Genomic DNA, 25,791 nt, shown 5'->3' with positions numbered 1-25,791 from the left:
TAAAGGTATAAAAAACAACATTACTCTGTTTTTGTTTCAGTCAAATGGTGAACTAGCTTGACCTGTTGATCCCTTCCCCAAAAATCAACCCTAGAAAAAGGTAAGTAAGAGGGAAAAATAGTTTCTAAGACACTTTTTTTTTGTAGAAAAAAAAAAAACACACAAAAAACTTAGCATTTCGAGGTTATTTTAAGCATGTGTGGTTCTGTGAGTGTTATGAGGGATTACATTTAAGGCAGAAGACAAGAGTGGGATTTTTTTTTTTTAACTTTTGTTCTGTCCTCTCCTGACTGCTTTGGGTAGATCACTATCTGCTCTGTTACTGCAGAAATCCACAGCTACAATGGCTAGCGGGTGTTCCAGAGGTAAAAGCAGAGCATTTCAGAAGTCTTGATGGGGTAAGAGGTAGATATTTTTTAAAAGGTACAAACCAACCAATCACTCCTAGGCAGTAACTTCCACAGAGCTACTGTTTAAATGCAGAGGGATGGTGGACTGGCCTCTTAATGCTGATTCTCTTAAAGAAAACAGAGAGTGTGCCTAGTAGCACTGGTAGGAACAATAGTGATCCACAGCAGCTCTGTGGAACCTGGAACTTTATATCCTGGTTTATAATTCCTTTCATCCCTTTAGACCACAGGAAGAACAAAGAGTGGCCCTGGCCTTTCTCTTTAACAGGCATAGTGGTTTATAACTTTAGAAGAACATGTGGCTTGAGCTCACAAGCCAAAACAACTAAATATCTGAAGGATACTACAATCATAAAACAGAGAGAACAAACATAATAACATATACTACTAAATCAGAATTACTTAAAGAGACAGACCAAGAATTTCAAATAATTCTTTTTTTTTGTTTTGGGATGGATTCTCTCTGTCTCCCAGGCTGGAGTGCAGTGGCGCGATCTCTTTTTGAGACGGAGTCTCCCTCTGTCGCACAGGCTGGAGTGCGGTGGCGTGATCTCGACTCACTGCTACCTCCGCCTCCCAGGTTCAAGCGATTCTCCTGCCTCATTCTTCCGAGTAGCTGGAACTGCAGGCGCCCGCCACTACGCTCGGCTAATTTTTGTATTGTTAGTAGAGACAGGATTTCACCATATTGGCCCAGGCTGGTCTCAAACTCCTGACAATGTGATCTGCCCACCTCAGCCTCCCAAAGTGCTGGGATTACAGGTGTGAACCACTGCACCCAGCCCAAATAAGTAATTCTTAAGGAAATACGGCAAGATATTAGAATTGTAAAGAATAAGAAATCATTAAAAGGCACCAAGTACAAGTATTTGGAACAAAAGATAAAATATGGTGAAAAGCTATTTCAGTTAGAACAGGGAAGGCTTTTCTAAGACAGAAATACTTAAGCTGAGGCCTGATAATATAGAGTAGTGTATAAATGAGACTACTACATAAAGATCTAAGGGAAGAAAATTCAATAATGGGAAATGCACGTATAAAGGTGGGTGCTCTGCCTGTTTGGGAACAGCAAGAAGGTCTATCTAGCTATAGTGAAGACAACTAGGGCAAGAATGGCAGAAGATATGATTAGAGAGGTAATTGAGAGCCTGATTATAATCCTGTAGGCCACAGTATTTTCTAACTTTACCATTCAGGCTTTGGTGAGGATGGTACTTAAAGAGGATACTGGTCTGCAATTCCATATTAGTTACAAAAGTACCTCCTACTACATGATGCACTGCACAGGTAGGGGACTATTATTATGCACATTTACCAGATAAAGAAATGTAAGCACAGAGAGGTTAATTTGCCTGACGCATTACAGTGAATGGAACTAGTAAATAAACAGTGGAGCTAGAATTTGAAACCAGACTCTTTAGTCCATGCTTTTAAGTACTAAGCTATGCTGTCACTCAAATTGTTTTAAGAAGGCATTATGCAGAGCAGCAAAGGCAAACCTACTTCTATTACAAATCCAGAACACTCTAAGATGTTTGGCTAAATCATGTGTTTCTTGAACCTCAGTTTCCATACATAAAACTAGTCTTCTTGTCATGAGTACCTTGGAACTACAGTGAGAAAATCTGCCCCCTCCCCAAGAACTTAAAGGTTTGTGCCCACTGTGCCCACACTTGAAAAAAATCATTTTTATTGCCTGGAACTTGTTTTCTGATAATGCCAGGAATCATTAAGAGTAATGAGCTAATGTATACGAAGCACTTTCCAGGGTAGGTCACAAGGTAGGAGCTCAATAAATAGCTATGATCAACACACAATAAAAGTTATATTCTAGGAGGCTTTTAACCTTACCTAAACAATATGACAGTCTACCAGGTGTTATTTATCCAAAGACAATTGAAATACTGGAATCTATATCATTAATAGATAACAGAAGATGGAACTAGGACTAACTCTAAAACTCTTCTATTCTAAGGTTATTTGGTTTTTAAAATTGGATCATATAAAATCTATTAGCTCAAGATAAAAATATAAATTATACACAAACTTCCTAAATACTAGCAATGTTACATATTTCATATTTTCACATATGCTAAAGTAAAACAATACATAAAGATAAATCCCAAATGTGGTATATAATGTGTTATAAGAAGCACTTGGAGTAAATAAAAATTCCTTAATCAAGTTTTAGCACTATTAAAAAACAATCAAATGTGAGACATGTACTTATGGAATTGTCTGGTCCTTTTGATCTGGTATATGACAAAAAAGCTGCTAGAAAAAAGATAGATGACAAAAGTTCTGCTCTTCCAACAACTCCCGTTACCTAGAAAGGAAAAACGAAGGGGGTTTGTATTAATATCTTGAAAAATTACTATATATAAAATGGTAAAAATACTTTAATTTCCATAACTTTTCAAGTGCACATTTGTTTCTTAAACATTCTTTGGGTGCCCTCAGGTGGTGAATTTGTGAATCTTACATAAATAGACATTTATTAATGACTCTTAACAGTTTATAATTTTTTTAACTTATTTTGAAATAATAACAAGACTTATAGGAAGTTTCAAAACTAGTAAAGAGAGATCTTGTGTACTCTTTATCCAGCTTTCTCCAATGGTAACCACTTAAATACGGTAGAATATCTAGAACTTAAGTACTTCTTACATATTTTCTTAAAATATGAATGTTCTTAATATACAAAGGCACCATAAATTCAAAAAGTTACATCTCATAATAAATCTGAAAAATAAAGTTTAAAAAGACAGTAAACTTTAAATAGTCCTTAGAAATCTTGTTCATTAAAAAAAGTGACTGAAGAACTGTATTCATGTATATATTTCTAAACAGATTTTATATTCTTGAATGAAAAATGTTTATGTTTCAAAAATGTTAAATTTAAAAATTTTACACAGTAGGAAGTTAGACTTTGTGTACTAGAAAGTTAAGAATTAACTGTATGAATTTAAGAGTCTTCAAATATTTGGATTAAAGTCAGGGTTAAATTTTTTTTTTCTTAAAAATATATACCATTATAACCACTGTGCAGGATTTGTAAAAAAGGAAAAAGAAAAAAATCAATTCATAGTTTTACTTACTGCTTCTGTGTGTATTGGGTGCACTGCAAAAAGTAAAGAAGCAATCACACTACTCTTGTTGTCCAGAAAAAGTTTGCATACTTTGAGAAATATCACACTAACCACAGCATGAAAAATCATATTCAGGAGATGATATGACATTGGTTTTAGTTCACTTAACAAATAATTTAAGCGAAATGTCAATACTGTTAAGGGACGGTAAGACTTGTGGCTTCTCTCCTACAAGGAAAAAACAATCAGTGATTATTAAAGTACCTTGGTCCAACAGGGTACAAAAGCTCATCATTGCATTTACCATTAAAGATATTAATATCTACATTTTACTGATAAATAACAATAAAATATGAAATGCCCTAAGAGTAACACAAAAATAAAATACAGTTTTATAATCTGTGTTTTTCTATTTCCTTAGTCCACAAACAAGGTTAATTTCCTCCTTGATATACAGTGGTTAGAGAACTAACAGTAAAAGGACATTTAACAATTAATTCCTCTTCAATATAACAATTTTAAAAAAAGACAATGCCGGCATTGGTCAAGTTAGAGCACAGGATTCTCTCCAAAGCCTGCCTCCATATCTATTAGCAATACAAAAGTTCATGTAACTACTGGCTAGATCTTCAAAAGGAACTGTAAGAACAGAATGCTTACCAGTTCAATTAAAATAGTGCTGACTCAAAAAGGTACCGTCTAGCTGTTTTATGAAAAACATCTCCATAATGTGTAAATCTGAATATATTAAACTAGGAATTCCCAAATTACAGAGAGTAATACAAGAGTAAAAACTTTCTTAGAATATGAAAATAGACACCATTCTTGTGGTATTCTCCTTTGGCAATAAATAAAATTTCATGTAAAGTACTGACTTTCTTTTTAAATTATAAGTTACATTTAATCAGAAATACTTCTTTCCTTAACACAAAACCAAACCAGATTTAAGAATAAAACAGACAGTTTAAATATATATAAAATATTAATCAAGTTATTTTTTGTAGTTTTATACAAAGGGGATTGACACAGTTTGGATGTTTGTCCCCTCCAAATCTCAGGCTGAAATGTGAGGAGGTTGAAATGTTGAAGGTTGGGCCTGGTGGGAGATGTTTGGGTCATTGGGGGTGGGTCCTTTATGAATGGTTTGCTGTCTTCCCCACTGTAATGAGTTCATGTGAGAGCTGGTTGCTTAAAAGAGCCTGGAACCTCCTCCCCTCTCTCTTGCTCCCTCTCTCACCATGTGATACACCTGCTCCCTCTTCACCTTCTACAGGTAGTAAAACTTTCAAGGCCTCACCAGAAGCCAAGAAGACGCTGTTGCCATGCTTGTACAGTGTGCAGATCCATATGCCAAATAAACATATTTTCCTTATAAATTACCAGGTATTCCTTTATAGTAACGCAAAACAGACTTAATATAGGCATCTATATTCAGCTTCTTTGCTCTTCTACTTCCTATCGTATTTTGCTGTAACTTTCTGGCACACAAGTAGACTTAAGCCTGTTCATCCTTACTAGGGAACATTAGGAAACACAAAGAATAAATCTTTCCCATCTTGAAATTAGGAACATTTTAGTATCTCTGTACTGACTATATACTCCATAATGTACTATCTACTTAGAATGTTCTTTCCTGCTTGCCTAATTCCTTTACATCCTTCAAATTTCATCTCAGGCATAGAAAGCTATTTTTAAGGCACTGTATTGAACTGACATGATTTGTACTAGAAAGTAGAAAAGGACTCTAGAAACCCTTTGAGTACCTGAAATGTCACTGTGGCTACAATGGAACATATATTCTAGGTGAAAGAATGTACTCAGAAAGTAGAAGGGAATATGTATTTTGAATTGCAGTATACATAATTGTTCAGTTAGGACTATTAGACATACATATACTATAGGTGATGACCAACTAACAGACCAATTATTAACATAAGTAATTATTCACATAACTCATTAGGGATCTATTTCAGATTCCACTGTGACAAATAATCATCAGCCTATTAGATACTAAGTTTACTTTGTGAAAACACCTAGGGCCATTATGAATAAAACAATTCAGATCATTATTACTTTCGGGCATATTAAAGAAAAAATTACTCATGATATTAGTTGGCAATAAAAATACACAACAGTATAATGAATGATTAAGCTAACAGTTCCCTGTTAATGTGAATCTCAATATAGGGATGGCAAAATCATAATGAGATAAAATATTTGCAGAAGTTACCTTAGCAAAAGGTACTTTATAGGCCAAATGCCAGAGGAAGGTGGCTCATTACAGCTCCCTCGCTCTCAGCCACGGCTATACCAAAGAATCACCTGGATGATTTAAACAAAAGCCCCACCCTCCCTCCCACACAAAACAACAACTAAACACACACACACAAAATAAGACAAAAATATTGATACCTACATCCCACTCTGAGATTATCTGAAATAACAGGTTTGGACAGAGCCTTGGTAATATGTTTTCATTCTTTTAAATGCCCCAGGCAAATTCTAATATGGCAGTCAGGGTTGAGATCCAATGAACTATCAATAAATAGAGCAGCACATAGCTATAGCATAAGCCTGCTAGAGAGATAATCTAAACACTGAGAGGTTCACATGAGTCCAAAGACCCCTAATATGGCAGTAGTTATATGGCTTAGGAGAAAGTCCTAAGCCCAAAATGTGTTTTTAAGCCCTACATTGGCACAAAAATTCCTGTAAGATACGTGTGGACACGTATCTTCTAGGCTATCATAACTGGATGATATCAATGATTAGATCTTTGAATATGCTAATTCCAGGCTTATCATAAAACCTATGACACCTAAGGACTACCTAGAATAATTTTCCCTAATGTCACATTTGCCTTCAGGGAGAGAATATGCCCATCAGAAAATACAAGGAAACTACACTCTTCACTCTTAATAAACTGCTATTCTAGTTTGTTCATCCATTCTGTTAGAACATACGAGTCTTTTTCTTAGTCCATCTGCTTACGGGCTTTCTGAACAAAATCAAATTTTCAATCTGCAAAGCTGAGAAAATCACTGAACAGATCACTGACACCATGGTATGTGATATGTGTGTGTCCCTGCCCAAATCTTATATCAAAATGTAATCCCCAATATTGGAAGTGGGGCCTGGTGGGAAATGATTGGATTATTTGGGTGGATTTCCTATGAATGGTTTAGCACCACCCCGCTTGGTACTGTATTTGCTACAATGAGTTCTTGTGAGAGCTGGCTGTTCAAAACCGTGTAGCATCTCCCACCGTACTCCTCTTGCTCCTGCTTTTGCTATGTGAAGTGCCTGCTCCCGCTTCCCCTTCTGCCATAACTGGAAGCTTCTTGAGGCCTCCCCAGAAGCAGATGCTGCTATGCTTCTTGTACAGCTGGTAGAACTGTGAGCCAATAAAACCTCTTTTCTTATATATTACCCTGTCTCAGGTATCTCTTTATAGCAATACAAGAACAGCCTAATCTAGAAAATGAGACCATTTAATATGGCCAGCTAAACTATCAGTTCAAAACCTCAACATTATGACTAAAATCATAACAGATACTAGCATAAATTGAGGGAATGGACACATAGTTCTGAGGGTCTCTGGAGATCAAAGGTAGGTATAGAAGAGGACAAGCTGTCTAGAATAATGTATAATAGGGCCATATTTTCCCCCTTATTATCAAAAGATTTTTTTTCAAAAGCTAGAATTGGGTGAGAACAAAAAGGCGAATAAAGTCTTCTTACTAAATAAGACAAAATAATTACATATGCTTGTGATCAGAGGAATGAAAGATTCCATCCCTAACCTTGAGAGTCTTCCAAATTTGGGGAATGAGGAAAGAGGCCACAATGACCGAGAAACATACTGTTAGCATTGCAGAGAGTTACACGTTATGTTTCAACAATTTATTCAATATCTATGTGCCAGGTAGTGTAGAAAAAGTAATTCATTTATTACTTGAGACCTTTAATGACTTATGTTTTTATTCTACTTTTCCACCTGGGAAATTTAGGTTTATTAATATAGAATTTTAGTTTAGAAATCAATATCCCCCAGAAATTTGAAGCATTACTCTCTTTTTTATTTTGGAAAGGAATTATCCTCTTTTACAGATCAGGAAAATGACTTTCCATCTGAAAGATGTATTCTCACCTATTTCACACAGCTAATATATGACATAACTAAAATTAGAATCCATTCTATATGATATCAAGCTGATAAGGGTTTAATCCCAAACAGTTTAACAGTGACCTTCAAAACAGTAAAAATACCCTCATAAAAATTAACCATATGGATGAATAAAATATTAAATTATTGAACTAAACTTTTGGGTTTTCGATATATAACCTAAATAACTATTATGTAAGAGATAGGACAAAGATTCAAAATTTGTAATAACCACTTTTTCTGCAAGAGAAATTGGCAATATGTGTACTTACTATTTTTACTCTTAAAGTCATATCTATTTACATTGAAGTTGCCATATTTTAAAATGTTGAAATATATCACATCTCTTCTGCCTTACTCACAAGACAGAAAAAAGAGAAACAAAGTCAATTAGCAAGAAATAGGCATGTATTACACCTATTGTTCTCCCTATACATTTGGTTTTCACATAAATATATATTATTTTTAAGAATTTAAGGCAAAACTACCTATTGGGCGCTATACTCGCTGTCTGGGTGACAGATCGGTACCCCAAACATCAGCATAACACAATATACCCACGTGACAAACCTGCATATTAGCCCTGTATCTAAAATAAAAGTTAAAAAAAAAAAAAAAAAACAGCAGCAGCCAAGGTACACAGGCAAAGAAATAATCAAGTACTGCTTTAAGGAAGATAACCTCATCCTCAGCTTCCTGTTCAATTTATTACAAACATGTTACGTTTCATATAAAAATTTTAGGGTTAAAAATCTGTAACTGCTGTGATGATGTTGATAAAGAATTAGAAGTAATAAAATACCAGAATATTTCAAAATCTGAGACATGTACAAGTAATATATAAGTAATTACTTACCTCAGACATAGGGGTTCCCCAGAAGTCATTTTGAAATAAAGTTTTTAAAGGTGTAGATGGATGCAGGTCTTTGTTATCCAGTATTGCTGAAACATCATCAAAAACAAAACCACAAAAGAGGCTGTTCCAATAGCAGGCAGTAACCACACCTACTATTAAGGTTATTTCTTTTAGGTTAATATTAGCCATCTTTTCTATAAGCACTTCTGGACAAAAACTGGAAAAAAAATCATGAAGATAAAATAAGGAACATATTTATTCCAAGTAAGTTCAATTTTAGTAGGTGGGTAAGTAATTGCATATTAATTCTCCAGAGAAAAGCTCAGCTAAAATGCCATCCACTTCTAAGAAGCATAAGCTAATCACATTGTTGAAACTCAGCCCCCTCTCTTACTGGATAAAGCCAAGTAAACTTCTCTCCTATTCCAAGGCAGAAGACTGGAGAGTTCCTCTGTAGATTATTTAAAACATACAGTCTCTGATAACAGCGACACTATGTCAGCCCCCTCTCTTACGGGATAAAGCCAAGTAACCTTCTCTCCTATTCCAAGGCAGAAGACTGGAGGTTTCCTCTGTGGATTATTTAAAACATAGGGTCTCTGATAACAGGGAAAAGGCAGCATATTGAAAATAAAGGCTAAGTAAAAAAAAGTCTGTCCATATATTTTAGGTTGAGACCCTCCATCCCTTTTCTACTGGGCACAAAGTTCCGTAAAACTTTACAACACTGAAAACAAATAGGATTCTAAAAGCTTCTGGAAATAAAAAAGGTTCCAGAGTAAGGATCAGGAATCAAAAATCATTTTTTTTTTCACCCAAAATACTGTGAGCTAGAAACAAAACAAAACAAAACAAAATATTCCCTTCCAAAATAAAAAAAGAGTAATGCTTCAAACTTCTGAGGGATATTGATTTCTAAACTAAAATTCTATATTAATAAACCTAAATTTTCCAGGTGGGAAAGTAGAATAAAAACCTAAGTCATTAAAGGTCTCAAAAAATTTACCTCTGATGTTCCTTTTCAAGAAACTAGGAGAAAAGGTACACTAGTAAAATGAAACAGTATATTAAGAAACAAAGATACAGAAATCAGGAAATGGGATCCAATATAAGACAGGTATATAAACATGTTGTAATTTAGAAAAAACAAATGAAACAACTCAGGATATCAATCTTTGGGTAGGTAAAAATCAAGTTTTGTGTACAGGTCAGAAACCTCTCTTCCCATAAATAATCTCAGGCCACTGGCTTGGTAACATCAATTCACATGGGGTGACAAACTGTTGTTTGGTTAAATGTTCTAACCACAGGAAAGTTTAAAATTAATAGAAGAAAAAAGTAAATTAAACCTGTGGTTTCAATGCTTTAAAGTTATACTTGGGAACAACTTATGTATCTAATTTTTAGAGTATTTGCAATGTTTAAGAGAATCTAACATCCTGGAGACTTTGATACATTAGCTGTTAAAATTATTGTTAAATAAAATAATTTAAAATAAATAATTTAAAAATATATAAAAATATATAATAATATGCATAATAAACAATATTAAATTATGCATCTGATTTTTTAGAGTAACTGCAACCTTTAAGAGAATCTGACATCCTGGAGACTTTGATATATTAGCTGCATAACTATAATTTTAAAATATATAATAATATGTATAATAAACATATTAAACATAATAAACATATTAAACTACTGACTATGTAGTTTCTGGATTCACAACTATAGTTGAAAAGTATAATAATTAGCTAAATACATAAATAGTATTGGAATTTTTATAAGAACTTGGGATTTGCTATAGTTTTAAGTTTTATTTCCTAAATCTAATCAGTTCTTTAAGTATTGAGAAAGTTTTCTTTGTTAAGTTAGGCATCTGAAGTACTTAAAAATGAATACATTCAAAATAATTCAATTCTTCAATATATCTTTATTTGATATATATATATACAAATATATAGGTATGTATATGGTTCTTCTGTTAGTTGTGCCTGGGGTCACTCATGTGCTTATAGTTATCCAGTGGCTTGATTAGGGCTGGATGGCTTTTAAAGGGTAGATTTCTCAGCTTGGAAAACTAGTTTCTGCTACTTATTAACACATCCTCTAATAGGTTATCTTGGGCTTCTTAAATGATGATCTCAGGACAACAAGAGGGCAAGGTTCAATGCACAAGCTCTTTATAAGGCTCTATTTAATGCATATTTTAAAAATAATTATTCGAGAAAGGTACCTTCTGAATCAACAGGGAAGAAGTTATAAAAGGGCCAAGATAACAGAATTTTTAAGATTCCCCAAGGGAGCATAGTATGAGAGAAAGGGAGAGAGAGCGTGTTATGAGCTCAGTTGTGGAGTCATCTTAGGTTACTTCCAAGAGTCACCTGCAAAGTAGAGGTTGCAGGGAAGGGGCAGATTTACACAAAGGCATAGACAGACGGGGACATGACTCACTGGGGGCCATTATTGTAAACATGTAACACACTATTCTTGTTAGTTGTGAGAACTTCTAATTTTTCCTAGGCACAGAAGCAGACTTACAGATGCAGTTTAAGTGGATGGGATGACTGATTTCTGTTTGCTTACAAAAATGGGGTGTTACTATATATGTGCACAAAATCCAAGTGCAATTGGAAATGTGAAAGGAAAATAAAACTTGGGGTCTCAATTCATTATGCCTATAAGAAAAAATTAGGGTGAAAGCTGAGTCATGCAAGAAACTGCTCTCCTTTTGTTCTTAGCAGACAGCTACACATCAAATGTTAAATATCTCCACAGGTAGCTACTTTATGACATTCACCTTATCTTAAGTAAAGTGCAGATTTACCACCCCACGTGAATACATAATATCTATTTCCCTCTCTGCTCTTTTTCTCTTGCAACACATAGATTACCATATCTACCCTTTTTCTCTTCCAATGGATTTTTCCCCTTTAAATACTGAAGCCCTCAAAATCATCTTAGAGAAAGGAAGAGACTACAGACTGTTTCTGTGATTCAGTGTTTATTTCTTTTTGGCATGTCCCTAAACTTGGCAAAATAAACTTCTTAATTGATTGAGACCTGTCTTAAACACTTTTTGGTTCACAAAGACTTCTCATGAGCTACATTATAGATATACAAAACTAAATACAATCCCTTCAATAAAATTGTAAATTGTATTAAGGCAAATTGTTTTGCCTTAATTTCACGGACAAGAATGAGTGTGCAGCAAGCAGACACTTGTCTTCCTTCAACATGAGGAAACTGGAAAGATTAGTAGGGAGTCAGTGTGAATTAAGCCATTAACCATGGCTTAATTTCCCATGAAGATAAGGCAAAACAAAATGTTTAGGACACACAATGGATACAAAATGGCCATGCTTTGTTTTAGAGATTGGAGAAGTAAGCTACTATGACTTTTCTTGGTAAGTCAGCAAAAAGGAACTAGAAGTAACATCTAAGGAATATAAATTCATTGCTACGAGAACAAAGGTAAGCAATTATAACAGGTGAGGCCTTCTTGTGAAGTGATTTTGGTCAGATAAAACTGTTCACAAAAGCCGAGGGCAGAAAGAAGGCAGGTCCAGACAAGTGTTCTTATAACAAGGCCACTTACAACATTGTCACATAAGTCCCATTTCTTGATGAAAACTGACAGGTGCAGAAAATCTGATGAAAAATAATAGAGTTTTGGCAATTTTCCTCAAAAATATACAGTGAGTTACTGAACTAGAACTTGAGTTAAATTTCCTGACTCACACTTAGGTACAAACAGACTACAATGCATAAAAACTTAGTTGACTTGTTCAAGCCAGAGCTGACTTGTTCACTGCTGTATCCCCAGTGCCTAGCACAGGAAACAGGATAAAAAATACTGTTAGAATGAGTTAAAGAATAAAATTTAGGCAAGATTTTGCTTTTAGTTACAATTGTCACCTAGATCTAGGTTACAATCTTAGCTTCATCAATCATTACTTAACTTCTATGAAATTGTTCTCACTTCTGAAAAATTAGAATAAAATTTACCATTAGAGACCAGGCACTTTAAGTTTATGAATGTGAGCAAGAGGGTGGTGGCAGTAGGGTAGAAAAGAGTAATACAGACAAACAAAACTTGTAAGTGAATACATAAAAATAAGTTATAATGAATGAAAAAAAAAGAAGAAAAGGTGTTACAGCAAACAGATTTCTATTATGAAAATAAACACGCAGTAGTCAGCATAGTGTATGACATAACATGTGCTCAGTAACTATTAAATTTCATTCCTACCATTGTCAGAAGTATTTGAATCACAACAACTCCATCTTGAATAGGGGCTGGGTAAAATAAGGGTGAGGCCTACTGGGCTGCATTCTCAGATGTCTGTCAGTCATTCTAAGTCACAGGATGAGATAGGAGGTGGGCACAAGATACAGATCATAAAGACTTTGCTGATAAAACAGCATGCAGTAAAGAAGCCAACCAAATCCCACCAAATCCAAGATGGCGAGCAAGGTGGGACGTCTGCTCATTCTCACTGTTCATTATACACTAATTATAATGCATTAGCATCCTAAAAGACACTCCCACCAGCGCTATGACAGTTTACAGATGCCATGGCAATGTGAAGAAGTTACTCTATATGGTCTAAAAAGGGGAGGGACACTCAGATCTAGGAATTGCCTACCCTCTTCCCAGAAAACTCATGAATAACCCACCCCTTGTTTAGCATATAATCAAGAAATAACTATAACAATCCTTAGTCTACCACCTCCAATGGGGGTGTATGCACCTCCAATTCTTTCTTGGCGAGATCCAAGACCCCTCTCCTGGGGTCTGGATCAGAACCCCTTTCCAGAAACACCATCCCATGTTAAATTATGAATTAAGAACACTGAACATGAAGAATATTTAATTCAAATTATTGAGTAAACACTTACAAAATTAAAATATAACCTTTAATAAAAACAGCAAGATTGAGGAACAAGCACTTCACATATATTGGTTTCCCAGAATGTCTGAGGAGGTGTATAGAAGTTAAGAATATGTCCTCCAGCCAGAGAGATCTGTGTTCAATCACACTATTTAAGTTAGAGTACTTAGCTTCTCCAAGCCTCAGTTTCTTAACTTAGATGGAAAATGAGGACAATGTGAGCACCTATTTCACTGGATTGTAAGGAAGAATAAACAAGATAATGAATAGTATTTGGCATATAATCTTTCAGAAAAGTAGTAAAATTGTCATTCCTATAAATCTAACTAATGTCTTTAAAATTCATCTCACAAAACCAGTATCTTTTTATTTTGTACTTAGCTACTTATTTTACCCAAATTGGGGGTTTAAAAAGAAACTCATTACTTACTTTCGAAAGGAAAATTTACGTCAAGTACAGTAATTTTTTTTTAAAGCAGCGTTTAAAAAAAAAAAAAGACAAAGCACTGGTCCAGATAGTTGGAAATGTCATTTAGATTTAAGTCTACAGCTTCTTAGGAAAGTTAGGTAGAGATGTATCATACTCCAGCATGATTGTGAGCAGATGAACAGGATGAGCAAAACTTGCACGAGTAAGAGTGGTAAACACCAGAGAAGGCGCTTTCATGGAAGGGCACCCTAGGTAACCAAGCAAGTGGCAATAATAGTACAGATGAGTCCTCGGGTCCCTTCTCTTTCCACCCCCGGCAGTGGCCCGGACAAGTACTAACCTCTCCTCTCTAGAGCCTTCACTTTATACTAGCTCCACAACCATCAAGCCCCACGATCCGCGAACGGAATGGTGCCACAGGTAAGGCGGGCGGGGTCAGGGGATGCCGAGACCTCTTGTCAATTCTTCGCTCGCCCCTAAACGAGGATCACGGCTGCGCGGCTCTCACTCTAACTACCAAGACAGATTCTGATACTAAACAAGGCTAAAACTTTTTGTTTTTTCTTTCTTACAGAAGGCACTACCCTGGACGCCGCTTGCAAACCCCTGAGGAGAAGGCAGGGTGTTCCCACTTTTTCAGAATGGGACCAGGCCCTACGGCCCCAATAGCAGAAGCTTCTCTAACCCAGGACTGCTCCCCTCAACTCCTCCCAATGTGCTGACCGACAGCTCGACCTCACCTGGGAGCGGTTCCGCCAGGGGATGGCTTAGGAAAACCTCAGGAAAAGCGGCCCAGCGAGTGACGCCACTGAAACCACAGTCATGGTCTACCTCGTTCAGGCCACCAGTTGGTAGGCGCCACAGCCGCTGCGCCTCCCGCCTCTCGGTCCTCCCCCGCCGCCCCGGTACAGTCGCAGCCTTACGCGTTGCATGCCGGGAGCGCCTTACCTCCTCTTCTCAGGGACTTCAGTTCCCAGCATGCACAAGCCTCGGGAAGAACTGCACTCTGGGATTTGGAGTCCTCGTTCCACGCCTTTTCATCATCCTGAACACGGAGTTCTGGGACTCCGGCGGAGAATCTAAACGTAAAGCATCACCCACGGTCGTGAACTGTAGGCTCTCCTTGCATCCGGGATCTTCTTCTGGCCTTGGCGGAGCTGGGGATGGTGTCGCCTAGCAGCCGCTGCCGCTTCGGCTTGCTTGGGACCATTTGGCTGGACCCAGAGTCCGCGCGGAACCGCGATAGGGATCTGTCAGGGCCCGCGGCCGGGTCCAGCTTGGTGGTTGCGATAGTGAGAGACCTCTGCTGGTTGCCAGGCTTGGTCTAGGTGGGTGGATCCTTGTAAGCAGGATTAGCGAGTCACTCCACGCTCAGGTTCTTTAGCCTGAGGGCCCGTGTGCCACAGCGTAGCCACCCCACCCCTTCCAGCCTCGGGTCCGTAATACTGCCTTGCTTCGGTTCCAGTTTCCGCCGCACAACTTCACTCATTCCAATTGTTAATTTCTGCGTTTGTTTTCAGCCCCAATTCTGTTTCTCCAAATCAGGGATGATTGTCGGCCTTCCATAGACCCTCGGCGCTTGCCAGGATTAGGGTGTTCGCGCGCGTTGTGGGTAGGGGTGTGGAGGAAGGGATCCAGAAATCTTAGTCCTAACTTAGATTAGTGTTAGCAAGGAAGCCGTCACATTTTATTTAGCTGGTACACTCTGACAGTTTGTGCCGACTGCTGTTTTTGATCAAGGCTATTTTGCCCACTTGTCTGTTTTGTGGCCCACTTGTCTGTTTTGCTAACATCAGAAAGTTATAATGAAATAATCTGCAAAAAATGTAAGGTGCTAGAAAACCAATAATACTGTGTACCTTGAAAATGCTAATATCCACCTGTTTTGTTACAGAGGTGGAGCACAGTGAAAGAATTCAAAATGCCACCTAATATAAACTGGAAAGAAATAATGAAAGTTGACCCAGATGACCTGCCCCGTCAAGAAGAACTGGCAGATAATTTATTGATTTCCTTATCCAAGGTGCTTAATTGGTCAATAATAGTAGATATATACATTAACTTATGATTAATATATTAATAAAATAAGAATTTATTTTTTTCAGGGACAACTATAATTGTCACAATCTGGAAGAGTTCTTATATTTTGCTTAAAGTTTATAAAATATAAAACAGTTGCTTTTCTGTTTACTTAGGTGGAAGTAAATGAGCTAAAAAGTGAAAAGCAAGAAAATATGATACACCTTTTCAGAATTACTCAGTCACTAATGAAGGTTTGTATGTAGTAGGTTTTAACTATAGGTTTGGCTATTAGTGGAACTATAAAAATCTCTTCTTATATAAGGTAATCTTTGTGAAAATACCTGGTAATATCTACATCACCACTAAAAAATGCAATATATTTAAATGTGAATTAAGTATTTTAGTGTATAAAACATTGCTAGTTTCTACTTAAAGTTTCTAAAAGGGTGTGTAGGGGAAATAGAATGAGTATGTTGAAAAATAACATAAGGAAATATATCTTGAGGTCCAAATGACAAATGCAGACAATGACTGCTGTAGGGATTTGTTAAGAGGGGAAGTGATTTAAGAGGTGTCAGAAGACTTCACAAAGGATCAATACTGAGGAGTAGTGTTAGATAAGTGGAAGGCAATGCAGTGGTAAGATAGTAAGGGAATTCTAGAGCTGTTGGTTACCATAAATAAATACTGACAATAGGAAATATGTTTATTCTTTACATTTGAGGAAACGAGGTGCAGCAAGTTTGTAGCAGACTGTAGAGAAAACAAATCTTGGGTAAGTACTTTGAGATAGGTTGTTTAGGGCCTTATAGGTGTATTTTATGCTATCAGCAATTGAGAAGGCAGTAAAGGTTTTCGAAACACAATTGATAGGTACAAAAATACACCTTAAGGCAAAACTGAGTATATTATATAGGACAAACTGAAGGAAATTGGAGCTTTGTAGACATCACATTATAGAGGAGTTTAAACCTGAAATTATGGATTAGAATTATAGCAATTGGAACAGAAAAAAAGTAGTGGAAAAACATTACAAAGTGAGATGTTGCATTACTGGATATAAGACTTGAGGACTTGAGGTAAAAGGGAGAATCAAAAATGTTTCATGCTATTAAAAATCTAGAAATTGTAGTCTTAAGTAAGAAAATTGCCTGGCACGGTGGCTCACGTCTGAAATCCCAGCACTTTGGGAGGCCAAGGCAGGAGGATTGCTTGAGCCTGGGTGTTCGAGACCAGCCTGGATAATATAGTGAGACCTTGCCTCTACGAAAAAATTTGCCGGGCATGATGGCACACCAAGCATGATGGCACGCCAAGCATGATGGCATGCACCTGTAGTCCCAGCTACTCAGGAGACTGAGATGGGAAGATTGCTTGAGCCCAGGAGGCAAGAGGTTGCAGTGAGCTGAGATTGTGCCACTGCACTCCAGCCTGGGTGACAAAGTGAGGCCCTATCTCAAAAGCAAAAAAAAAAAAAAAAAAAATCTCAAAAGCAAAAAAAAAAACAAAAAAAAACCAAAAGTGTTTATTCAGCAAATATTTACTGAATGTCTCCATGTGCCAGCCATTGCTGGCACTAAGGAGCATAACAAATAAAACAGAATTTTTATTTTCAGTGCTCACATTCCAGCATATTGAAATAACCTTTTTTTAATGTTTAGATGAAAGCTCAAGAAGTGGAGCTGGCTTTGGAAGAAGTAGAAAAAGCTGGAGAAGAACAAGCAAAATTTGGTAAGCACCTTGGAAAAAGTTTATTATGATATTAAATAATGAATTCCATTTGTTCTTTAAACTGTAGAAAATTAAATTATATTCTATAAAATATATATATTCAGTTTATTTTTAATATATAACATTTAATAATAAATATTTCTAGACTCCTATTTTATGGATCTGCCATATAATATTTTTTGTTACCTTATAATCATGATGGACTCTTTTAAAAGAATTAATTTTGTTATTGAAATTTATTTAAAAGTTTGTTTTGTGGTAACTAATCAATTAAAACATTTTTCTTTTTTTAAAAAAATAGAAAATCAATTAAAAACTAAAGTAATGAAACTGGAAAATGAACTGGAGGTATGTCTTTTTGTATTCCCTAGGATGTAATTGTCATTAATTTTATTTTGAATTGTTTTCAAATTTTAAAATTATTATTGGCTGGAAAAATTATAAGGATGATTGTAATCATGGTTATTTGTTTATTCTGTATATGTTCTACATGCCTATTATGTGCCTTATATTGTACTAAGGACCGAGCATATGGTTGTGAACAAAATAAGAAGTTAACTGCTGGGTGGAGCTTATAGTCTTGGGAAATATACAGAAAGATTACTAGTAACTGAGGTGGAGGGTGGGTGCGGATTTGAGGAATAGTGACCAAAGGGTGTTATAGAAATAATTTTTGACAAAGCTGAGGGCTAAAATATGAATGTATTGTTGAGGAATAAAATACATTGAGATTCCTGAGAAGGTAGGAATGTAATACAAATGGATCAGCCTTTGAAAGGGGGAATACCCTTTTCCTTTGTGTTAGGAGAGGAAGAAGAGTGGATGAGCGTAGGAAGAGTGGATGTGTATAGAAGCTTTTATGTTTGTAGGCATAATGCCTGGAAGTTGAGAGGTTGGTGATGACATCTGTTAAAAAGAGTGGGAAATGGTGTGGTCACATTTTAAGGAAATTAGGTAAAATTTGAAATATATTGGAGAAAGGACTGGAGAGTTGGGGATCTGGAGTCAGACAGATTTGAGTTCTAGTCCTGATTCTTTTACTCGTTAATTCTCTGAACTTGGATGACCTGTTGTTTTTGATTGTATATCCAGCTCCTGGGAAAATGCCAAGCACTTTCAATAACTAAATGAATTATGGAGTTGGATCAATTCTGTGTTAGTATTTAGCTAGGTAGCTGCTGTAGAATAGAAGGGTAGGACAGTTGAAGATATTGGTAGGAAAGTGGTTGAAGTGATGATTATGAAGTCTTAACTGGATAGATAAGAAAATCAAGAGTGGGGTTGGGTGGGCAGAAGGGTAGGGATACGGAGGGAGAAGCCGAGGGATTAGAGTGTCCTGTGAGGTCAAAGGACAGGCATAGTGGGAATAATTGAAAGAATGTTCTGGTTGGACAAGGATCTGATGTGGGTGTGGGAGTGAGAGACTATAGTGAATTCAAGAAAAAAAATAGACTAGAACAAAAGTTATGTGGAGATTGCTTAGTGGGCATTTGATAGATGTCTGTGGGCCACATGCTTAAATTCCCAGTGCATTTTGCAGAGTTACTGGAAAGTTGGTGGCTTGTTTCTACCATGAGCAGGTAAAGATGGAGAGCAGGATATCTTGTGAGAAAGCAGCTGAAGTTTTTATAGGATGATGGAGGAATGACAGGAATGATCACCTGAAGTTGCAGGGTGCGGTAAACCTAGAAGTACCAACACCTTCTTCTGACCCTAATGTATATGGGATCTGAAAGAATGAGCACCTTCCAATTGAAAGAGTTCCAAGGGCATTAGTATACTAAAGGATCCAAATTGCAGCTACGCCAAGGAGATGGAAAGGAGGATTCAGTAAAGAATCTGAGGATGTGAAATATTAATTTATCTTGGAAGAGAATTTTAGAGAGCACAATGGAATGCTTTTTGAAGGAGAGAAAGAGTAAGAACAATTTGGTTAAGGTAGAGGAATAACAACTATAAGGTGAAGAAATGAATGTGAGACACATTAGATGACCAAATGATTTGATGTTCTTGGCAATGACCTAAATTAACAAGACTGTGAGGTAAAATGGATTTAATTGGCTTAAGATAACCAAAACCTGAGCTGTTTAATATGGTAGCACTAGCACTAACCACTTGTAGCTATTTATATTTACATTGATTAAAATTAAAATGAAAAATTTAGTTCTTCAGTTGCACTAGCCACACTTCAAATGCCTGAACATAGCTACGTGTAGCGAGTGGCTACTGAACTGGACAGCACTGAGAGCATGTCCATTATGCTAGAAAGCATAATGTTTAGACAGCACTGGTCTAAACAGTGCATGGTATGAGAGAAAGGGCAGGTTAAGGCACTCAGCTTCACTGACTGGGGTGGAGATTCTGATGGTTTGTACTCAGGTTCCAGATCCCTGAGGCTCAGGAACCTTTGCAGTTTAGTCTGGTTACCTGTGGCCCAGTGGTTACAACAGAATGATTAACAGTCAATTCTTTGCATCTCTGGGTGGCTCAGGAAAAATTTAAGGAGTTATTAGCTGTGAACTAACCTTAAGTAAGTTAAATTAAAAAAAATAAAAGTTCTTAAGCTAATATGATTTTAAATATCTGCACTGAAGTATAATGCAAATTTAAAGTTAGCATAATTATTTGCTTGTTGTTGACTCATTTGAACCTCAGAATATAATGGGATTAATTTATACTTTGGGTTTATTACTTTAAGATGGCTCAGCAGTCTGCGGGTGGACGAGATACTCGGTTTTTACGTAATGAAATTCGCCAACTTGAAAAACAATTAGAACAAAAAGATAGAGAATTGGAGGACATGGAAAAGGAGTTGGAGAAAGAGAAGAAAGTTAATGAGCAAGTAAAGCACTTTTTTTTTCCATGAATCTTCACTGTTCAAGTTACCTGGCTTTTTATTATTATTGGTAACAATATCAATTTTTATATTGTATGTTATATTTGAAAAATGATGTACACTTATCTCTAAGGTTTTATATCACTGTTCATTTTGTCATCACCAATTTTAAAATATAATGGAACAGGTACTTCTAGTGAAAATGATTTGAATATTAATTCTTTATATTTGGAGGTACATTTTTCTCAGGGCATCAAACTTGTTACCTAAAATTAATGCTTTTGTCTGGAAGACTGGTATCAAGAAACTAATAGATTTTCATAAAGAAGTGATCTTTCTAGTGCCATAGTTTATTTTGGGTGAAAGTTATATTTGTTTTTTTCAATGTATTTATATGATTAGTAGATTCGCAAATGAATCTTTCGATATATTCAATAATGGTTAATTAAATATCTTGTTTTTGGTTGTACCTTATTTTATGTGATATATATATGTATAGTTTTGAAAAGTTGTGTGCATGTCAGCAGTTTATAAATCACATATTTAAAATAACATTTTTAATGCATAGTTTTTATTACCTCATGTTATTGCTTGTTATAAACTAATAATTCTTGCAGTGTTCACTTGAATTTAGTTTTAGGAAAAAAGTTTTTTGCAGATCAACTTGTATTTCCTGGAAGAAAATTTCCTGTTTTACCTCAGCTTCCTATTTAATGTTTTATTTATTTATTTACTTCACATTTATTTGTTTTTTATTTCACCTGAGCTGTTAGTAAACTTAGTAAAATTTGGTGCCTACATGTGGTAACTGTCCTGTCCCTTATACTCAGAAACGTTTTCCACCTTTGTGTCCTTTAGGTCATTGTTGTGTTATATTCCATTTATTTTATTTTGTCCATTGTTCTCTCAGAAATTGAGGGTCATACATTTTAAGAAAACAATGATATGCTATTTAAGAGAGTGTATCATAAATTGATTTGTAAGGAAAAGTATCCCCATTCTTCATGTATCTATTTTACTCTAAAATGTTAAAGAATCATATGGAAGTTAGCTATCAAAACAATGTGGTAGAGAAGTATGGATTGATGCCACTTAAATGTTAGGAACAAGCTCTTAGAGCATTATCTGTTTAGCTAACTCTGCAAAACATAGCAGACCTGTGGATTTTTTAATAGTCATAAAGGATCTAACTTATAATATACACTGGTAGAATTGCTTAGGGGGATGTCTGTGGTTTTCTGGACTTTTGTTCTTCTATATAGACCTGTGTCAGTTGACTTATCGTTCATACCACACACCCTTGGCTAATCAGAACTACCTTGTCCATTTATATCTTAGACTGTTGTCTTTTTTCATAGTCACACACACAGAAAACTTGAATATATGGCCTGTGTTCCTTTTTGGCTGCTCAATTCCTTGAGATGAAATATGGGTATGGGTTGCTTTGGGAATTACTTCTTTGCTGTTAACCAGTCATTCAGTTTTATTAGTCTTTACAGCATACCAGAGACTGTGCTAGTTACTAGTGATATAGTGGGCAACTATGTTCTGGTTCTCAAGAATATTCATAGTCAATAATAAGCATAACGTAGTGATAATATGATACTTAGGGAGATACATAAGGTCATATTCTGGCATACTCTGGAGAGGGATACCATAATCAGCTTTGAAGTGCAGGATGTGATCTGTAAACTGAGACCTGAAGTATAGTTAGACTGGTAAGAGGAATGAGGATATATATGGTGGTTAAAGAAAGAACATTCTGGGTAGAAGATAGAGCATTTGCTAATACCTAGAGGTAAGAGATGTTATGGAGTATTTAGGAAACTACAGTTATTAATTTTGACTGAAATATAAGTGAAAATAGCTTTCATAGAGTCCTTACTATGTGCCAGGCACTTCATATGCATTAATTCATTATTGCTTATTTGATACTTGTCGTATGAGATAGTTGTCATTTCTGCCGTGATACAGATGAAGAAATGGAGACACAGAAAGAATAATTGCCCATGGTTGCACCTTATAAATGGTAAAGGTAGGATTTGAAAACAGTCTTACTCAAGAATCTGTGCTATCTTGCCTTCCCAGTTTTATTTTTTATGATTCTCTGGAGAGATAAGCAAGGGCCAGTTCCTAATGAATTTCATTCTTTTCCTAAAAGGAGCCAGTGAAGAGTTTTGAGCACAGGATATCATGATCAGATCTATACTTTAAAATTACTGTACTTTGTAGAGAGTGGATTGAAAAGGGCCAAGACTAGTAAGGAAATATTTGTGTTAATTCAGGGAAGTGCTAATGATGGCATTTGCCTGAGAAAGACAAGTGTGAGAGAAGTAGATGTAATTGGATGTGGTGAATGTAATTGGTTGTTGGAGGAGGAGGAGGATGGAGAGTCTGCCTAATTTTGTGAGCTGGGCCACTAATAGGTAGATAGTGCCATTCATTAAGGAGGAACACAAGAGGAATTTGGAAAGCTTGAGATTATTTTAGTTTTGTAGATGTTGAGTTTGAGGTTCTTCTGGGCATATTCAAAAAAGGTATCTGTGGATATGGAATTCACAAGAGACCCTGTACAGATCATGAGGATTTATGAATCATCAATGTAGACATCATTGAAGCCAGAAAAGTGATTGTAAGGCACATCTCTGAGAAATGTCTAATAAAGCAATGAAATAGGAAGAGTGCTTCAAGGAAAAGCTCAAGAAAGGAGAAACAGAGTGTGATGTTTGAGAAGACAAGGGAAAACATCAATAGCATTAAATGCTTTAGCATTAAGTTCTTGGCTTCTCTTCTTGTAAAAATTTCCCAATTCAGAACACAGTGGGATTATTAACTTTCAATTGATAATAATAATGATAGGCAAACTTCTAAAATTTGTATTGTACTTTGCATTTTATTATAAACTTTCTTTAAATTTTTTATTTTGAAAAATGTCATATCTTCATAAAGATTGTAAGAAACACACTGTTGGTGGTAATGTAAATTAGTTCAACCATTGTGGAAGACAGTGTGGCAATTCCTCGAAGATCTAGAAGCAGAAATACCACTTGACCCAGCAATCCCATTACTGAGTATATACCCAAAAGAATATAAATCATTTTCTTATAAAGATACATGCACACATATGTTCATTGCAGCACTATTCACAATAGCAAATACATGGAATCAACCCAAATGCTCATCAATGATAGACTGGATAATGAAAATTTGGAACATATACATCATAGAATACTATGCAGCCATCAAAAAGGAATGAGGGGTCAAGCGTGGTGACTCATGCCTGCAGTCCCAGCACTTTGGGAGGCCGAGGCAGGCAGATCACTTGAGGTCAGGAGTTCAAGACCAGCCTGGCCAGTATAGTGAAACCCCATCTCTACAAAAACAAAACAAAAAAAACAAAAATTAACTGGTCATGGTACTGTATGCCCGCAGTCCCAGCTACTTGAGAGGCTGAGGCAGGAGAATGACTTGAACCCAGAAGGCGGAGGTTGCAGTGAGCTGAGATCACGCCACTGGACTCTAGCCTTAGCAACAAAGCTAGAGTTTGTCTCAAAAAAAAAAAAAAAACCGTAACAAGATCATGTCCTTCGCAGGGACATGGGATGGAGGTGGAAGCCATTATCCTCAGCAAACTCACACAGGAACAGAAAACCAAACACTGCATGTTCTCACTTATAAGTGGAAGCTGAACAATGAGAACACGTGGACACATGGTGGGGAACAACACACACTGGGACCTGTCAAGGGGTCAGGGAGTGGGAGAACATCAGGAAGAATAGCTAATGGATGCTGGGCTTAATATCTAGGTGATGGGTTGATCTGTGCAGCAAGCCACCATCATACACATTTACCTATGTAACAAACCTGCACATCTTACACATATACCCCAGAACTTAAAAGTTGATGGGAAAAAGGAAAACAATAACCACCCACATACCCTTCATATAGATTCACCAGTTGTTAATGTTGTGCCAACTTTGTTATATCTTTTTGTCAGTATTTTTACACACACATATATTTCTCTGTCTCTTGTTTGTTCAATCACATTTTTTGTTAAGTCGTTTAAGAGCTAATTGCAGATATGAAACTTTGCACTTAAATATTTCAGCTTGTCTGTTTGAAAAAAGAAAGATGTTCTCCTACAATGAACACAATATAATTGTCATGCTCAGGAAATTTAATATTGATTCAACACCATTATCTAGTCCATAATGAGATTTCTTCTAATGGCCCAATAATATCCTTCAGTCTCCCCACCTCCAATATCCAAAGTTCCGTCAAGGATCACATACTACATTTGGTTCTTTATTATAGACTTTTTAAATATCGTTGTATACCATCGTGATTCTATCGCCTCCTTGAATAAAGAGGAGAACCAGAAAAATGAAAGGTCATAAGAGGAATGAGGTTTGGAGAATAGGTGAAAAAAGGCATCATAATGTTTATAATAATGTTTGCCTGTTTGGAGAAACAAGAATCACAAATGAAATCACTTATATGTAGATAAGAGAATGCTGTATAACTTTTTGCTATTCTATTCACTGATCATTTTTCTAAGAACTCTGTATGCATCTTGTTTAACTCATGTCAACATGTATGAGAAAACTGAGTTAAAGAGATGTTAAGTAACTCATTCATGCTTTACTAGAAATTGGTTGATGAGGGACATAAACCTAGGCCAGTGTGATTTTAGATTGCTTCTTTTAACCATTGTGTTGCATTGCCTTATATTTCTAAGTAATTTATGTTCACTGAGAGCAAATAATAGTGTAGCTATGACTTAGAAAAGTGAAATAAAGATGTTGGGCAGAAAACCATTTTATTAGGGGTTTTTTTTGTTTTTTTGTTTTTTTGGAGGCGGAGTCTTGCTCTGTCGCCCAGGCTGGAGTGCAATGGCGCTATCTCGGCTCACTGCAAGCTCTGCCTCCTGGGTTCATGCCATTCTCCTGCCTCAGCCTCCCGAGTAGCTGGGACTACAGGCACCCGCCACCGCACCCGGCTAATTTTTTTTGTATTTTTAGTAGAGACGGGGTTTCACCGTGTTAGCCAGGATGGTCTCGATCTGCTGACCTCGTGATCCGCCGTCCTCGGCCTCCCAAAGTGCTGGGATTACAGGCGTGAGCCACCGCGCCTGGCCGGGGTTTTTTTGGGGGAGCAGATTAATTTGTTTCTGTATTCTTTGGTTAGAGTTTGTGTGTGTGTTCTTTTTAAAATGAAACTGTTTAATCCTTAAATCCTTAAGTTTTGACATTTTTGGCCTATTATTTATGTGTTAAGTTGATATTAAATCCTTAATAGCTTTAACATTTTCTTCTTTGTTAGAGAGGATTTAAAATTTAAGTAGATAAGCTGAATAT

At 36.3% G+C, this 25,791-nt stretch overlaps 2 protein-coding genes across 14 annotated transcripts in view; one reads left to right on the top strand and one right to left on the bottom strand.

Annotated features, from left to right (window-relative positions):
* The window catches only part of TMTC3 (transmembrane O-mannosyltransferase targeting cadherins 3), a 61,027-nt gene extending 46,203 nt beyond the window's left edge, over nt 1-14,824 (bottom strand). The window contains exons 1-4 of one of the 2 annotated variants that reach the window (XM_024257295.3): nt 14,586-14,824; nt 8,521-8,737; nt 3,509-3,727; nt 2,637-2,736 (exon numbers count right to left, since the gene is read on the bottom strand). In XM_024257295.3, the coding sequence (XP_024113063.2) occupies nt 2,637-2,736; nt 3,509-3,727; nt 8,521-8,709 (508 nt within the window). In that variant the 5' untranslated portion in view covers nt 8,710-8,737; nt 14,586-14,824. Of the gene's footprint in view, nt 1-2,636; nt 2,737-3,508; nt 3,728-8,520; nt 8,738-14,185 lie in introns of both variants that reach the window. The other variant, XM_024257296.3, reaches the window with a different exon arrangement.
* A 50-nt stretch (nt 14,825-14,874) lies between these two features.
* The window catches only part of CEP290 (centrosomal protein 290), a 93,222-nt gene continuing 82,305 nt past the window's right edge, over nt 14,875-25,791 (top strand). For 5 of the 12 annotated variants that reach the window (XM_054527469.2, XM_054527468.2, XM_054527466.2 and 2 more), the window contains exons 1-7: nt 14,968-15,173; nt 15,740-15,868; nt 16,041-16,118; nt 16,592-16,642; nt 17,529-17,598; nt 17,900-17,946; nt 20,297-20,440. In XM_054527469.2, the coding sequence (XP_054383444.1) occupies nt 15,767-15,868; nt 16,041-16,118; nt 16,592-16,642; nt 17,529-17,598; nt 17,900-17,946; nt 20,297-20,440 (492 nt within the window). In that variant the 5' untranslated portion in view covers nt 14,968-15,173; nt 15,740-15,766. Of the gene's footprint in view, nt 15,174-15,739; nt 15,869-16,040; nt 16,119-16,591; nt 16,643-17,528; nt 17,599-17,899; nt 17,947-20,296; nt 20,441-25,791 lie in introns of all 12 variants that reach the window. The other 7 variants (XM_063712211.1, XM_063712210.1, XM_054527467.2 and 4 more) reach the window with 3 other exon arrangements.

Source organism: Pongo abelii, chromosome 10 (genome assembly GCF_028885655.2).
Source record: "Pongo abelii isolate AG06213 chromosome 10, NHGRI_mPonAbe1-v2.0_pri, whole genome shotgun sequence".
Classification (NCBI taxonomy): domain Eukaryota; kingdom Metazoa; phylum Chordata; class Mammalia; order Primates; family Hominidae; genus Pongo; species Pongo abelii.
The sequence above is the reverse complement of the archived record's forward strand: the minus strand, read 5'-3'. Positions and strand labels throughout refer to the sequence as shown.